The sequence below is a fragment of the Hydra viridissima genome, unplaced genomic scaffold, assembly GCF_058129835.1.
Source record: "Hydra viridissima isolate aposymbiotic clone 2 unplaced genomic scaffold, HvirCarnegie_v1 scaffold_14, whole genome shotgun sequence".
NCBI classification, from domain to species: domain Eukaryota; kingdom Metazoa; phylum Cnidaria; class Hydrozoa; order Anthoathecata; family Hydridae; genus Hydra; species Hydra viridissima.
Window position 1 is genome coordinate 6,321,265 of NW_028324313.1, and position 18,337 is coordinate 6,339,601.

Below are 18,337 nucleotides of genomic sequence, written 5' to 3' on the forward strand. Positions count from 1 at the left end.
GAGTAAATACATAATGATATACGTGATTAGATAGGTAGACAGATTCAATTCACATATATCGAGGTGCATATGCGTAAATTATATAAAATACAGGTTTCTATATTAGACATGACTTAATGCTATACACACATCAGTCGAACTTCAAACATATTGCCTCCTAAAATAGATGTCTGCTCAGATTCACACAGTAGGAAGTCCGCACCGTAAAAAATCCTAATAATAAATACAATTTTGACAGATTATGTTACAGTCCCAACCCATATTCAAAGAAATAAACTTTGTCATTTTAACTAGATAAATATAGAACAATATAGTCTTTGGTGTTGTAAGATATGAGTTCTCGCAATTACTTAATAGTAATTTATACCAATTATATTTCCTTTTTTTTTTTTTTTAATTTGCGCAGCATAAAACTGTGGGCCTGATTATAAAAATGACTTTTTTTTGTATTTAACACTCTAAAATATTTTAGAACAAATCATAAGTAATTGAAGTATCAATTATAATAATAATTTTGAAACGCTGGCCGGTCATCTAAAAGAAGGTTAAGTGCAGTCTTTCTATTATCCAAATTACGGTAAATTTCATGGGCGTCTCTAGATAAGCAAAAACATCTTAGACTAGTTGTATCAAGACTTAATGTGTTTTTAAATAGTTTCTCTAATGACTACCCTAATCTAAGGAAGCCCGTGAATAAGTATTACATTTTTTTTAGGTTTAATAAAAATTTTTTACCCTGAGTTGGGAATATAATGTGTAAATGGAAAAATACAACCTAAGCATCCACTTTTTTTTTTCTTGCACATTTTATTGAGTCAAGTTCAAATGTCTTTTCCATCTGTAAGAAAGACTTTAAAAACTCATAATCGTTATACAAAATCAGATGTGAATAAGTTTTTTTCTAAAACGAGATAAAACATTTTTTTTTGAAAAACATTGGTAAAACGTTTGTGGACAAAGTTTTAAATGCATTGAAAACACACTCTTCTATTTAAAATAAAAAATGCAGCTGGTGAAATTTTTTTTGTCCATATTTATTGAATTCTTTGAATCGCTAACGAGAAAAGATTATTATATATATATATATATATATATATATATATATATATATATATATATATATATATATATATATATATATATATATATATATATATATATATATATATATATATATATACATAAGCACCGAGTCCACGGGGGCAACAGGGGCAGTGGCCCTCCCTCCCCGGAAATTTATACCAATAATATATTATCAAGGATTATCATGAGGGCGAGAGTATCTATTCGCCCCCGTAATAATCCGTGGTAATATATTATTAGTATAAATTTCCGGGGGGCCCTTGCCCCTGTTGCCCCCGTGGACTCAGCATCTATGTATATATATATATATATATATAATATTATATATAAATATATGATATTTTTCTAACTCTACAAATTGTATAAAAGTTATGTAAAGTTACATAAGTTGTAGAAATGTTGTATAAAGTTGTATAAAGCTGTATAAAAGTAACACGTAATCGAAGTATTTCTTGAAATTGTTAAATGCTGGCCAGCAAACTAAAAAATTTCATTGAAGACATATTACTTTTTGTTAATTTACATCATGGATATTTAGGGAAAGCAATATAAAAATTAGACCAATTAAATATAAATATTATTTGGTGTAATTTGTATATATATGTAATCTGTTATCTATGACCCTGATGAAAGATATATTTAACAGTTAAAATTTTTGTCTTGTAATTAATTGAAAACTAAATAATTCTTATACATAACATAGCTCCAGATGTTATTAAAAATTGCATAACTTTAATGAAAAGAAAGAGAAAAAACACAGAACCTTACAACTTATTTCAAGTGGTCACACAAACTATACCTTTACATAGGCACAACACCAGATAAAATAATTAAATGTGACTTGTGACAAATCGTGTATAAAGTAAAACTGTCTGTACGGAATGAAAGGATAACAACAGGGAAAAAAGTGATTTTCTAAAAAGGTGGATGAAAAATCCATCTTTAGCAAAGCAAAAATACTTTGCTCAAGTCACAATTGCTCAAATCACCTTTGCTCAAGGGTATTAAAAATTGTCCCCATTCTTATTTAACTCTTTACACTAACAAGAACTGCAAACAAAAATTCTATCAAGTTTAGTTTCATTGTAAATGTGATGTGCAAAAGTATTTGTTGGAGTTTATTCAAATATTTGTCTAATTTGTGAAAACCCATTTTTAACCTACACGAACTTAAAACCATCAACGATAATTGTCTTTAGTATCATGTTTGTGTAAAACCTGGCAACATTGAGGTTATTGTGGTATTACAAAAGATGCAGATGTTGTCTCTAATACCTTTATCTTTAACATGCAAAAGAGAAGTTGAAGAATATACTTTAGAATACATATTTAAGATATATAGCATTAAAACGTTAGTCTCACAAACCACACCAAAAACGTTATGTTACACGTTATGTTAAAATAGGTTGGGGCGGTGAAAATATTTTTTCAAAAAATTTCTGTGACTGACGAAAAGCTAAATTTTTATTGTCAACGTGTTTAAGATTCTGTACAAAAAATCATCAGTTTTGATGAATATGCGTATCAAAACTCGATATTCCAAGTTGATTTGGAACGACCAATGTTTACTAAAATAATGTCATGATCAGAAAAAAACTTTCAAATCCTTTTAAGAAGATTTTCAATGTATCGGCATGATAATAGGCATTTTTTATAATGCTAATGAATATGAAATAATGACAACAATTCAGTAATGACAGAGTTGCAGCCATTACTTGCAACCACACAATAAGTCAGGTTGAAACTTAAAAATACAACCTTGGGAGATCTCAAAAATAGAGCATTAACTAGTGATGCACCGTATACAGTCTTTAAATTTACTAACAGGCTAGATATTACATCGAAATAGCCATATCCGGTTAGCATTCCTAGTATTAACAATAAACCTGATTTTTGTTATAACAACATTTTGTTATAATAATCCATTGGGATTAGTTTAAATACGTAACAATCAAATTCGAGATGTAAACAAGTTTATGAACTACGTTAAAATTTATGCGTTTTTTTGTAACTAAACTTCACTTTGTTATATTGTTACATCTTTCTTAATTGTCGGTCATTTCTTTAAAGCAGCAAATTTATGAATGGCGTCATTGTCATTTATATGTATTTACATGATGTCAATACTCTTTTCTTTTTTTTTTCTTTATATTTTTGTGTCATTCCCTTAGGTGGTATTACCCAGTGTAATCCATCCAGATGACACCATCTGGGTGAACACTGAATTGGAATTATCGAGAAGAAAAAATAAACCGAATTCTAAACTTATCATCCCAATGAGAAAATCGGAAGTTAACACAACTTAAAAGAACTAGCAGTTGAATTTTTCAACTAAATGAAATCTTAAAATTTACTGAATTTTTCTTCCTTTATAGTTTTTAGTTTTACGAAATAAAAATACAGATGGTCAACAATTAAAAAGATTAGAAAAAATACAGTTGCCTAATGAAAATGAATTATTTTCGACAAAGTTTCTCTGAATGAAGTTATTATTTCAATCACTGAGCATAAAAAGAAGAGGATCTATCGCAATCACATCCAACATGCCAATACTAAATGAAAAGACTTAATTTCCCTTTTTTCTTAAAGTACCCATTATTTTCATCATTTTAACACAATTTTGCTGACATCACTAAATGCACAAACACCGGCCATGATGTCATGAAACATGAAGACAAAGATGAATATTGGTTTTTATACAAAGATCTTACAAATTTTTATAATTTCAATGCGCTTTATTTTAATGAATATTTTGTTCTAAAGAACTTATGCTATATCTTATGTTATAACTTATGTATATATACAGTACTGTGAATAAGTTTTAGCCAACCATAAGTTTATAATTATTTTTGATTTTATCGTAAAAATATGAAGGACTTATGAAGTAAAAAAAAATCAGGTTTATGGACACATATATTATAAACAAAAATATCTAGAAATAATTTGATAAAATATGATACAAAAAGAAAGAACAATTAATACTTCGCATGTCCGCCTTTTGCGTTGATTACAGAAGCGAATCTCCTGGGGATTGATTTATATAAATTTGTAATGAGATTTTGTGGAATATTGTCCCACTCTCTTTTTAATATTCGAAAACATTCTTCGACATTTTTAGGGTTATATTCAGCCTTTTTTTTATCCAAATAATCCCAAACATGTTCAATAATGTTCAAATCTGGACTTTGAGGAGGCCAGTTCATTACTTCGAGAACTCCCTCCTCACACATGTCCTGTAAATATTTTTTGGCCACTCGGGAACAATGTTTGGGATCATTGTCTTGCTGTAGAATGAATTTATTACCAATTAGTCTCAATCCAGATGGCATTGCATGATGTCTTAAAATTTTTTTATACTGTTCTCCTGTCAGTTTGACATCAATTCTGATTAAATCACCTACTCCAGATGATGAAATACAACCCCAAACTAAAACAGAACCTCCCCCATGCTTGATTGTTGGATGTAGACAATCAGGGCGATAAGCCTCTCCTACCCTTCTTCTTACATTTTGTCGTCTTCTGCTACCGAACAATTCAAATTTTGATTCATCTGTGTATAATACACGGTTTAACATTCCTTGCGTCCAATTATCATGCTGTTTTGCATATTTAAGTCTTTTTTCTTTATTGCCACGACGTAGTAAAGGCTTTCGAACTACAACACACCCTCTTAACCCAGCTTTTAGCAAATGTCGTCGAATGCAAGATGAGGAAACATTTGTCCCAGTCGCAGCCTGAATGTCTTGGGCTAGTTCACTGGAGGTTTTTTTCCGATTTCGCAGAGACACATTTTTTAAATACTTTATGTCATGTTTTGTAAGCTTTGGAGGTCTTCTACTTCCAATTTTATCCTCAAGAGATCCCGTGTTTTTAAATTTTTTTATAATTTCTCTAATGGCTGTCTTTGAATATTTTGTTTTTTGGACAACTTGTCGTTGAGAATAACCTTCTTCATGAAGCACAATAATTTTTTTACGTTCCAGTAGTAGAATTTTACCCATTTTATTACTTAAATAACAATAAAAATAATAATACAAAAGAAAAGAAAAAAAAAAACGTAAATTAGAAGTTTCGCTCTTAGAAAAACAAAAAATAATATTAAACACACAGTATCTATGAAATATCTTTGTAAACTGCACTATCATCTAATATGAAGCCTTCACAGCAATAAATAAACAAAAATGCAAGAGCAAACTAAAAACAAACGAGCTGATACGAATTGGGTTCAGATCAGAATACAATAAAAATAAACACGTTAGATATCTAAATACCAAAATCTATGTAAAATTTTGATAAATATTGCTTTTGTTTGTTAAAACAGTGTTTAGTATTGTTTGAAGTTAGACATTATTTTATATAAAAAAAGAATCGGAAGCTATTATTCAAAATCTGTTAAAAAAACACGAGTTTTAATAAGTGGGCTAAAACTTTTTCACAGTACTGTATATATTTTCGTTCCTTTATTTAAATTAAGTATTTTATTTAAAATGGATGTGTTGGATAAGTTTGAACTTTTTATTTCATCAATCAATCTTATTACAAATAAGATTGATCAGTGATACGATTGATCAGTGATGAGATTGATTGATGAATTGAAAAGTTGAATAGTAATTGTGATTCAAAAACACAAACATTGTGAAATATAATTTTTACAGATTCTATTTGCACTTAAAATTATCATTTTATTATACTATATTTATAATGATATTTATAAAATTATCATTTTAATATACCATATTTATAATGATATTTATAAAATTATCATTTTAATATACTATATTTATAATGATATTTATAAAATTATCATTTTAACATATTTATAATGAAATACAGGATTGTAAATATTCTCAAAAATGACAAAAACAAAGCATAAAATTCCATCAAGGTGAAAAAAGAGAATGTGAAATTGCTAGAGTTATTTCCAAACCGCGGTTAACAGTTAATCTATTCTCAAATGCTTCGTACTAGCTCAATACTTAATAAAGCAAGATTACAAGCCGGCCATCAAAGGTCAACGATCGGTTTAGAAAGGCCACAATTCGAGAAGGCAAAGTAAATCTAAAGATTCAGCAATGTGTGAGGACAGGAAAAGAAAATAATTACTTTTATCGTTTTGTCTCGATTTAAACATATTCTCATAGAAGTCATAAAATGTTCATGACAAACAAAACACAAGATTTTCAATACTGTTGAGAGATTTTATACTGGGGAACGGTTCCAAACATAAATTGACAATTCAGACAAGAGTAATAAAGATTTTAGAAAAAGATTTAGAATAGAACTTGATTGTATATTGCTATTACTTGCAGATAATAAGTAGAACGTTTGGAACATTTATTGAGTATTACAAGTAAAGAGAAAGACCAACATTAAGTGTAAATATTCGGTGTAAATATTATTTAAGTGTAAATATTAAGTGTATAATTTCGAGTTAGGGATTAGAATATTGCTGTAATTTAGTTCAAGGATTAATCTAAATTATTTCAGTATTACGTTCATCGAAAGTGTTAGAAGCCTACCAGTGTATATTTTTTACGAAACATACACGAGCCTACCAATACAGAGACTATCCACGTGTCTACCATTATACAAGCCATACACGAGTGTTATTATAGAAGACAGGATTACTGGATATACATACTAGGCAGATCCATAAAAGCCATACACATACAAACACTGAATAAAGACAAATATATACCACTCTCACAATAAAAAATTGCAGTAAACGTCAAAAAATGAATTTTGATGTTCAATTATTTACAAAAAACGATTTGAAATTTTCTTAAAACAAGTGGTTATCATGGCCGAGCGAAGAAAAAACCATTCGATCGATAAAGATCAATAAATTTAATTATGGTGAAAGTCATGCCATTTTTATTATTTTCATGAAGATTTTAATTCTTTTAAAAGAAAGTATTTAGAACTTAATAAACAAACGAAAAAGAAATAATCTTTTATTCAAAAAAAAAAAAAAAAAAAAATTATAATGTATGCTTCTTTTTTTGTTCCGTCCTGTAGTTTTTCCTGAGACCGCCGTTGATTGGTGCATGTTTTAAAATTAGCGCGAAACACGATGAAAAACAATTTAAGAAAAAAGAAACAAAAGTATCTAATCTGTAAATACAATATATACATTAGAAAATGAAAAAACGTCAATAATAAATATCACAAAGAAATAGTTTTGCCATCTGTAATCTATTCATTAATGTTATCTCTGCATTTCAAGCATTCATACTCCAACAACCATTTTTTAATGTCGTTTTTTTCTCCTTTGGCATAGTTTCCAAACTGTCCATTACTTTTAATGACACGATGACATGGAATGATGATACCTATGGGATTATTGGACATGGCAGAACCCACTGCACGAACAGCTCCTAGAAGTATTAAATGGCCATTCATGATCTACTTTATTACAAGACTGTATGTCACTTTAAAGGTCTTTTCTAAGAAGCTTACATTTTATACATAACATAAAGATGATTATTTTTTCAGTATGCTTACATTGCCTGATATTGTAACAATGGTTACTATAGTTAATATGGTTTATTTAACGAATATTCAATGATGCTACTTGTAAATGGTTATTATTTAATAAACTTATCACTTTATTTTAGATGGCTCGCATAACTAGAATATCTCTTGTGCTCAGTTTGTATTGTCTGTGGTTGCAAAACTAGGTACGGCAGAAATTTTCGAAGATATAAAAGTTGTTAGTTGCTATTACTTCCATCTCAGAATCATCCAAATACAATTTGTGTGAAATGCAATTAAAATAAGTATTATTGGAAAAAATGCTAGTGATATTGGAATGGTAATTCTATTCCTCACACGCACTATAACGAACATCTAAAACTTCCTTCCATGTCTCTCTTACCACAATATTCAGCAGATAAAAAAATGCTTCATTATTAACGTACACCGTCATTGATAAAATTTTAAATTAAGAAGATGTGGCCACCTCATTTGCTATTCTTCTTACATTCACATCGCATTGGAAAAACTTGGAAATATAGTTTTATAGATCATCATTTAAAGAAAAATGGGAACTCATTCCATCGCAAACATCAAAAGAGATTATCTATGAAATAAAGAATGCACAAGTCACAGAACCACTTTGTTCAAATCAGACCAGATCTTTGCCTAAACTAAGTGATCGGATGAAAAAAGAGACTCAAACTAATATATTAACAGTCTCATCAACAATGAACGCCCAGAGTCAAATACCAACTAATATTTTGTTACTACTTACACTGCCGCCGAACAGAGTTTGAGACCGCTTGAGAATTGATAGTTTTCAAGTTAGTTTTACTGTTAATAAAACACTATAATTTGTAAATATATATTTACAAATTATAGTGTTTGATTGGTAGTAAAACTAACTTGAAAACCATTAATTTGACCACTGGGTGTTAACTCTGCTTTATTGTTTATTGACTAATTAATCTAAATAAAAGTTTAAGTTCTTTTTGTTTCACGCTTAAATATTACATCGATTGTTTAATTATTAACACTAAATGAAAATAAATACATAATTAGATACAGCTTTTTAAAGATAAACATCACCAGTCTTGAATTGACTTATTTAAGGTAAAGATATCACAAAAATGATAGAAGTTTGTAATACTAATGTCGAAAAATGATTTGCATTCATCGGAAAATCTTAATGAATTTGTATCCATACAGCGGTACAGAGCCATTAAGATATTCTCGGTCCGGAAAGCCAAAAGCTACAAGAGCAGTTTATTTTTGTAAACTACAAACGAAATAGACGACTCGTAGCACCAGAAAATTGAGTTAAAGCGAACAAAACTCGAAAAAAGATGTATAACATTAAATGGGACTCGATTCAATTTCTAGCAGGACAATAATGCCGTGGTTACTTAGAGCGAAAAGCAGGTGAAAATGTTTTGAAGAACATGATTTGGCCACCACAAGGCCCTCATCTCAACTCTATTTAACTTCTATAAGACAAGCTGGAGAGAAAAGCCCGTGACCGGTGTCCAATATTCATTTATTTAGTACCTTTAATAAGACTCTTTAACACACTTATCAAAGTAAGATATGTGAAATATCTTAAATGATAGTTGAAACAATATCTCTTGAAACGATAACCAATTCTACTTGAATGCCCAGACTCGCAAAAAAGAAGTGATTAAACCTAAGAAGGGTTTTTTTCAATAAAAAAAAAAAAAAAAAAGTTTAGACATAAAAGAATGACCTTATAATATCCATTTTGTTTGTTCTTTAGTTCTTTTTTGTTATCATCGTGGGGAGGGAAAACGAAATAAATTTTAAACATCATCTTTAAGTCAAACTTAAAGATGATGTTAAAGTTTATTTCGTTTCTCCTCCTCACAATGTTAAGCCCGACTCAAACGTAATACATTCGATCGAAAAGTGCGAGACGGCCCAAACACCAGGTGGACACACATGTACAATTACATGAAAAATAAATTAGTAACACCATTAAACTTTAAAACTGTTTTCGCAAAAACGATCAGAAATTCAAAACAGATCAACTGAAGAGCGTTTTTTTAAATGGGACACGAGTCAATTTTTTCCGAAATTAAGTTACTTTTAGATTCTATAGTGTAAATGGCACAAGTTTAACTACATTAACATGGACAGAAAATTATACATCCAATTTATTTTCAATATTAAGATCATCAAGTTTTTTCAAAAAAATATAAGTTCCTGTTTCAGAAAAAAGTACAACAAAAACACAAGTTAACGCTTGCGCAGTAGCTACTTCCGTAAAAAAAAGCGCCAGAAAGAAAAAAAAAACATTTTCATGTCTTGGAAAAGTACCTATGATTTAGATTTTCTATAATTTAGATTTTCTTTGAATTCTGTAATATAAATCTTAATTTCTTCTAAAGATCAATTAATAGTTACTAAATTATACTATAAATTAAAAATACAAATAATTCTTTTTAATACAAATCTTAACATACCAATTTTTTTTCAAGTTTTTTCCAGAAGCTGTAGAAGAATTAAAAGTTAAACAGGATGCTTTTCTTCTGAAGTTTGTTAAGTTAACTCGAGTAAAAAGACACAAGTCAAGGAATATTTTTATTCACGAAAACATTCAATAAACTACAGTGTTGCTGATTGGAGCTGTAAAGCAGTTAAAGTTTATAAAAAAACATTTCTTTCCGTATTATTATCGGCATTAATATATTATTATTATTTATATATGTTAATAATAAAAAAATATTTATTAAGTAGTATAAGTAAGAAAAGAAAAACAAATGCTAAGTATTATTATTTTGTATATATTTCAATATAGGCATCATTATTTTTGTTACTATATACATTAATAATTTTATTGAAAAATATTACCACCCTCACACATTCTCGCTACTCACACATCTCTGCGCTACACTAAATTGCGCAACTCAAACTTTGCTGTCCTCAAGATCTTCGCACTACGAAAACCCCGCTCTCACATAATTTGTTATATATTTTTATTTTTGTCTGATTTTATAAATACCTTACCATGCTAATTAACTCATTAACTTTCTTTTTTTTTTTCATAATGGTCTCAAACCTTTAGTCGGCAGTGTATATTGACTTAAAACAAAGAGCAGACTAGAATATTTTTTCTTGATTTGAATACATTTATTTTTTCAATAACCAACAAATTACTTAGAGCTAGAAAAATCTGCAACCAAAAATTACTCATGTTTTTAATGAAATGTTGTTCTATCCAATGCACTATTAAAAAACTGTCATAAATATTATTCATGGTTTTTTTTCTACAAGTTGAAGGTAATGAGAAAGAATTGTGTTAAGGGTGGGGATGGAAAAAGAGGGTGTTGATGGAGCAGGATAGAAAGAAGCAATCAAATCCCAAAAAAAATATTGAAAACAAGTCAAGTTTGACTTATTTCCTTCAGATTATGATTAAAATCAGGTGATAGCATACATTATACATACATTAGCATTTATCATAATACATTATTGCAGAATAATTCCTTCAATTTATTGAGATCATCGCTTTTTTATTTTTGATGAGAGAAAAAAATCAAGATCTTCTATATCTCCCAACAACTTAGTAATTTACTATAAGAATTGCAAAGGGGATTGTATTTGCTGTTTGGCAATAATTATATCTATGCCAAAAATTATATTCAAGATTTAATAAAAGATTCAAAATTTGTCATTTTCAGTAGTTTTGGGGTTGCAAATTGCATACTTTTCAAAACCAACAACAAACTGGATGAATATTAAGAATGTGCAAAAGAGTTCTAATTGATCATCAGAAGAAACTTAGAAGTTATACAAAGAGTTGATGAGACGGTGTTATTCCTACTAAAACTGGAGATTTTGCCACATGAATAGGCCCAAAAATGCCACAAAATAAATCCAATGAGAAAAGCAATTTGGTGAATTGGTGAAGTTGTGATATAACTTTTTTTAAATCTCTGAATGTTTGCTGTTATGTAATGCACTTAATATATTCATGTTTTGAATACTTTGACTCTACATCACTTAAAAAGCGCTAAAAGAATTTTTGTCTAATTTAATGCTCTTCTACTAGATGATTAAGAGTTAATTTTACAATGATTTAAATACTGGTATAAATATATAATTGAAATGCCATTTAAATGGTGGTATGCAGTTTAGTTGCATATACGATCATGTAATAAAGTAGATTATTATAACTAAGTCAGTTTTTAAGAAAACAATAAATGCATGCAATATGAAATCATAAAGAATTTGTACCTGGATTACCAACTAGCTCAGCAAGTTTTTTATAACTTATAGTATGACCAGCCTTTATTTCTGAAGCTAGCAAAAACCAAACTTCTCTTCTGAAGTCACCTGTCAAAAAAAAAAAAGTACTGCAGAATGAAAAAAGCACCATCTTTAACAGAACTATGATCACTGCAGCTTAAGGTCTTGTGACATATTTGAATTTTTGCTAATACAAAGGTATGCTAAAAATATCGATAAAAAATCTTTTTTCTTTTACTATTTAGAAAAGCAAACAACTTTAAATATCACTTTTTAAAACAGTTCCACAAATATCTGGTAAATGAAGAATTGAACTTTTCTGTGGGTGATTAAAATAAGCAGTAAACCAAGATAAAACCTCTTTTACCAGTGGTGTTGGATGCACTTCGTGTAGTAAAGAAACAGTAATACTAAGAAAATCAATAAAAGGTATTTAACTTCTCTTTATAATAAAACACTTTATAATATGTGAAAGTTTTTCTGAAGATATTGATGCTCTTATGGTTAACGTATTTTCAAAAACTTTACCTAAGATCAGGTAAAAATGTTTTATACAAATGATTAACTGAGTGTAACCCTTTATCACAACAACTAATATCCATCTTCCCAATAGGTGTCAATATCATCCATGAATTAATTCTACATTGCACAGGTGGCATTTCCTACCCCAGCATTTAGTGACTTATTGCTTTTTTTTTTGTTAATTCAGATTTATCTATAAAAAATCAGTAAGTAATAGCAAAATAAAAACAATAAGAATTTAAAAATCTATTTTTGTTTTTTTAAAAAGCAAAAAATTTTGTGAGCAAAGCATTTTCAAAGTATTTCAAAGAAGAAGGAAAAGGAGAAGATCAACTTCAATATCACAAAAATTCAATGTGAAATATTTAAAAGCATGAAATGTTATGGACTAGAAAATCATGTATAATATAAATAACTTTATTAAATATATCAAGTGGCTAAGCTCCCTAAGAGTGCTTCGTAATCAGGAACTGCGATTAGTCTATGATTAACATGACCTAAGCATATCATTTCACCAGGGTCATTGTCCAAATTAATTGATACAAGATCTTGTAAAAAACCACATGGTGTCCCAAGCATTATTTCAAAAGAAACATTTCCTAAACACATTTTAACTTTGCCAGATTTATGAATCAGTAGTTTTCCAATATAACCTTCAGAAACATTTTGGAAAGTAAAGTTTTTTAACTTTTCAGCTGCATGGTTTTCAGGTGAAACTGCACTTTTTTCTTGTTCTGATTTTAAAACTGCTCCATCATCAGATATTGGTTTTATAGGTAAGGCATCAGGGAATTGGAGGAAAAATAACTCTCCATTTGGACAGTCAGCTTTAAATAAATCATTAATATTTATCTCATGCTGATGTAGGCCAAATGTATTAACAGGCTGCTTATTTTTTTGCTTAATATTTTTGAAATCTTTTGTTACTCCAGAAATAAAATCTTTGGTCTCATCTTCAGATTTTATCTCATGCATAACTTTTGAAGAAAGAGGAAGTGTTATTGGAACCATAAAACCAGATTTTAAATCATCCACTTCTATTTCACCAGTTTCATTGAGCATATCTAATACTTTGTTTGACTCAAAATCATCTTCCTGAACTCCTTTACTTAATTTTATTTCGCTTTTAACACTTACTGGGTTATGATCACCTGCACTATTACTGCCACCTCCACCCCCACCATTGCCAAATCCACCTCCTCCAAATGCACATGCTAACGTTTGTTGTGCAGCTGGTCCTTGACTAAAAATTCCTGATGAAGAAATGATTTCACTTCTTCCTCTTCCCCGACCTCTTCCTTGATTACTATGCCCTCCTCTTTTATGACTAAAATTTATTGCAGTTTCATTTACTTCTTCTTTTTTGGTAGAGCGACCAACAATATTTGGTGTGAAAGTGCGTTTTGGTGTTCCTCCTAGTGTAAGATCCCTGGCAGGTTTTAAAGATGGGAGTCTTGAAGTACTTAGACCACCACGACCTCTTAAACCAAATCGACTTAGAGATGCTGAAAGCTTTAAATCAACATCTTTTTTCGAATCACCCATAATTTCCTATAAATAAAATCAAAATATTATTTAATACCTTAAAAACACTATTTTTAATTTACAATATTATCTTTAAAGTACTTCTTTTTGGTTGTGATATAATCTTTATATTACCATTTTAATTGAGATATCTTAAAAACAAAAATTTTTCAGGATTTGTATAATTCAAGCATTTTTTATTGTTTAAGATTTTTTTGTAAATAAAATTTAAATCATAGTTTCCATCAAAAATAGGTAAATATATTACATATAATAATTTATTAAAATTAGCCTCATACTTGTTTTTTGACTTTTAGAGTTTTAGTTAAAGGACTTAAAATACTTTAATAGTTCTTAAAACAGTATTAAGTATTGCATACCGCCAACTAGCTGTTGACACACAAGGGTAATTCTATATCAATTTAACAAGGAAAGTATAAACATGTCTAATAAAAATATAAATTTAAGATTTGATTTTCGCTTTAGGTGGTTATGTAATTTCACTAGATTTTACAAAACATGTTTAAAAAAAAAGCAATATTGTTCCGGCTCAATTGTGATAAAGTTGTCACCTTTAAAAATTAAAAAAAATAAATAAATGTAAAAAATATCAGTTTAATTAGCATTAAAAAATGATGTTGAATTTGAAATAGTGTGTGCCAAGGCCTAAAGTGTAAGTATATGACCTTGAAACTACTTTGAGTCTTTATAACACAATGTGTAAAAAAAGATAAGTAAAAATATTTGTGCAATCAATTTGGAAATAAACTTTGATTTGTTGCAAGTAGAACCTTACATGAATGAACTTAGGCTCCATGAGAAATATATATATATATATATATATATATATATATATATATATATATATATATATATATATATATATATATATATATATATATATATATATATATATATATATATATATATATATATATATATATATATATATATAAACAAACACACACAGTCAACACGGAATTTAGTAAAGGAGAAATATAGAAACAAGTCTAATTATTTTTTGGAGAACTTGTTTATATATATATATATATATAAACAAACACACACAGACACACACATACACACACACATATATGTGTGTGTGTGTGTGTGTGTGTGTGTGTGTGTGTGTGTGTGTGTGTGTGTGTGTGTGTGTGTGTGTGTGTGTGTACTCAGTGACCTAATGACACCCAGTATTAGCAATTTATTCTTCTAACTTAGATAATATACGCAACAAATGACTTACCGTATATATTGGTGAACGTCGAGACTTTAAGCCGTATAAAAAGGGTCAAAAAAAGTGACACTTAAACAGAGTCAAGATTTTTTTTATTAAACTTTTATTCAAATAAAACTGAAAGAGAATAGTTATATACGGTAAATTTTTTTATACAAAGTATTTCAAAAGTTCTCCAAAAAATAATTAGACTTGTTTCTATATTTCTCCTTTACTAAATTCCGTGTTGACTAAATGAAAATTAGATATGAAGATTACAGGGAAGACCCACAGTTGTCCACTTTTTCTACTTGAGAGAAAAAAGGGGAACTGTGTTTAAAGACTCCAGTAATCTTTAAAATTTAACATTTTTAAACAGCTCGGTAGAGCTTGATAAATGTGGTTTTTGGCTTGTATATTGTCAGAAGTAAAAGGTAAGCATCAGTATATGATGAAAATGACGCAAAATGAGAAAATTTATGAAACGAGACATCTATGGTTTTTCCCGTACGAGCTTTATGGGGATTTACTAATCATAACCAGGGCCGTCGAGAGGAGGCGACATTTGAAGTGGTTTGCTCATCTACAGCAGAAAGTCTCTAATGATAAAAAAAATTACTCAATATGATGAGTGTTCCGAATGGTTTGAAAATATACACGGCCTTTGAGATAACTCCAAAGAAAGTAATCACGTGCATTTAAATCAGGGGGATCGGTTCTAAGACTTGTTGCAGGTTTTTTTTGTCGTATTACTGATGATAGTTAGTTTTACCTTTGTATTGGGTATGACTCGTTTCTGGATAACGATAAACAGAGCGCGAGAAAAAGGAAGATCAAAAAAGTGCAGGCCATAGATGGAGGGAGCCGGAGAAAGATAGAGCTAGAGAAGGAGAAAGATAGAGTCAAGGTCATCCAGCCATAAAGGAGACTGCTATAAATATGCGTTTTTAATTATTCCGGGTTTCTAAGATCTTTATTTGAATGGAAAAAGGTTAAAGCATGCAGGCTTTTGATTAGACTTTCCTGTGAATCAGGGAGATTTCCATCTAGCTACCGAGACAGAAAAATGATGAGGAGAATTTACTATCGTAGAGTTTGATTGCAGGTTTTAATTTTGAAAAATTGTTGATATATTTAGAGAAGAATTTTATTTTTGGCGCACAAAACTACGTTGTTTTTATTGTGAAAATAACAATACTCGTTAGAAAAAACGACTCAACAGTCGAGCTTCAGTCGGTCATTCCATATGTGAAGGCCAAGCCAACAATGCTTACAAAGTATAAACTTTGTCCAACAGTTCAAAAGTAAGTTAAAAAAAAACAAACTAATGCTATTATAAAAATTTTTATATCACAAAACTTATCAATAAAAAAGCTATACAATTAGTATCGAAGAGGTGGGCATTCATCGTAGCGTCCGAGGCATTGTCGGAGGCTGTTGTATCCAGCTTTTGCGCAAAAATACTAATCCGTATGTGGATGGTATCGCTTTGTGGTGGACGCATGCAACGTATCCAGATCGAGGTTCGTTACCAATAGTGTAATTGCCATCAACACGGTAAATGCAGTCATTTGTAATGTCGACACCTAAGAGTTCAAGCAAAAAATTACTTATCGAAACATTTTTTCACTCAAAACAACGATTATGCTAGCATGCTTTTAATAACTACGTCAGTTTAATGACAATTATCATAAAAATGAGCGCGACATTCTCAGCCTAGCTTTGTTGGTATAAACTCAAAAGATAATATCTTACCAAGACATAGAACGCTCTTTGTTTTATAGCCCTTCTCGGGTTGGTATACTTTTTCTTGAGGTTTGTTGTCCGTCTTCGGTTGTTAGTGGTTGTCTTGGTCGTGCACTTGATATGCTGCATTTGCTGTGGCAGCAAGAACACAAGGTGCGATGAGAAACATCTTGGCTTCCATGATTATTATGTTGTTGTAAAGTTCGTAGACTTTACTCTTCTTGTAATGAAAACAAGTGGAAATCATTTGATGCTAACATGATAAAAATGCTTAATAAGTTTAACTAAATAGTTTTAATTCATATGAAATGTAATAAATGCAAAACAATTTCATAAATAAATATAGTAATCTGGTATCTAAATATATTATCTGTACAATGAGATTTTAAAAAGAAATGTATCATTTGTATTGCAACCTTTTTTGCTTAATTTACTTTAACTTAAGCCAATTTTTGCTTTCACTCACTATGACTATTTGTATTTCCGGAATGAATCTCTATTATCGTTAATATGATTATTGATTAACGCAATTATAATTTAGTAATTAATCATTATACCACACGCAATTGTCTTTAATTTGAATTCTTTAAATATTTCAACATAAATTATATTTATAATAATGGAATTTAACATTTATATATTAGTTGTTCAAGTTGAAAATTCCAGCTTTGGAGGTATGGATAAGCGTTTGGCCCAAAAGAAACTTCGAAAAATAAAACGAGCAGAAAAATATTCGAAATAAAAAAAATGAGGGATGCTTAAAATGTCTGGAAAAACCATGTAGGGGGGGGGGGGTTGCTTTAACTCTAACATCAGAATATTTTTCTAGTTTTTCCGTTTCTGAAACTGAGTCTGCATCTGATGAGGAATTTTTCAGTGTTTCCACTTGGCTACCTCATTCAGCTCCGAAAAGGGTATGGAATAACGTTTTGATTTCAGAGTTGAGCCTCACATTTGACAGCGTTACCATCAGTGATCAACAAGTTTCTTTTTTATTGCTGTAGCTGTTCAAACCCTGGGACATAATCTGGATAGCATCCAGTTTCTCGCAGCACAATCCGTCATTCCAGAATAGCTACATAAAAGTCGAAGGCCGGTTGATGACCAAAAATCTTATTCGTCCCAGGTACCAATTTTGTTGCACGGGGATGGAAAACTCCTACCAGATATTGTCAAGACAAATGCAAAGCTAGACAGGATTACAATCCAAGCTTCTGGAGCTGGAGAAAAAAGTTGATTAGGGTTCTCAAAATCATAAAGGGAACAGGTGAGCCTTTCGGAAAGCCCTCAAAGCGTCTCTTGAAAAGTCTAGAAATAAACAATGCATTACATAATAATATGTTTAGAACAACTGCAACCTCTTTAAGTAATGATATTTTATTTTGTTTTTGATTCATAACAATTTTCTTGGTGAAGAAACAAAACTTTAGATTATTTCTCGTTTCTTCCCTCACAGCAATATTTACAGTTCAAAATTACTCCACCTCTAATTATTTTTAAAAG

The 18,337-nt window shown here is 29.7% G+C and overlaps 2 protein-coding genes across 2 annotated transcripts; both read right to left on the bottom strand.

Moving 5' to 3' along the window:
- Positions 1-7,173: 7,173 nt before the first annotated feature.
- LOC145181617 (methylated-DNA--protein-cysteine methyltransferase-like) lies at positions 7,174-12,543 on the bottom strand. Its single transcript, XM_090071898.1, has 4 exons — positions 12,355-12,543; positions 12,097-12,236; positions 11,815-11,913; positions 7,174-7,460 (listed from the first exon to the last, which is right to left on the bottom strand). Exons 1-4 carry the CDS (start codon positions 12,483-12,485, stop codon positions 7,279-7,281), a joined length of 552 nt encoding a protein of 183 aa, XP_089928024.1. The 5' UTR covers positions 12,486-12,543; the 3' UTR covers positions 7,174-7,278.
- A 206-nt stretch (positions 12,544-12,749) lies between these two features.
- LOC145182045 (DNA-directed RNA polymerase III subunit RPC4-like) lies at positions 12,750-13,893 on the bottom strand. The gene has a single exon (XM_090071896.1). The coding sequence runs from the start codon at positions 13,891-13,893 to the stop codon at positions 12,778-12,780; it is 1,116 nt and encodes a 371-aa protein (XP_089928022.1). The 3' UTR covers positions 12,750-12,777.
- Positions 13,894-18,337: the final 4,444 nt, after the last annotated feature.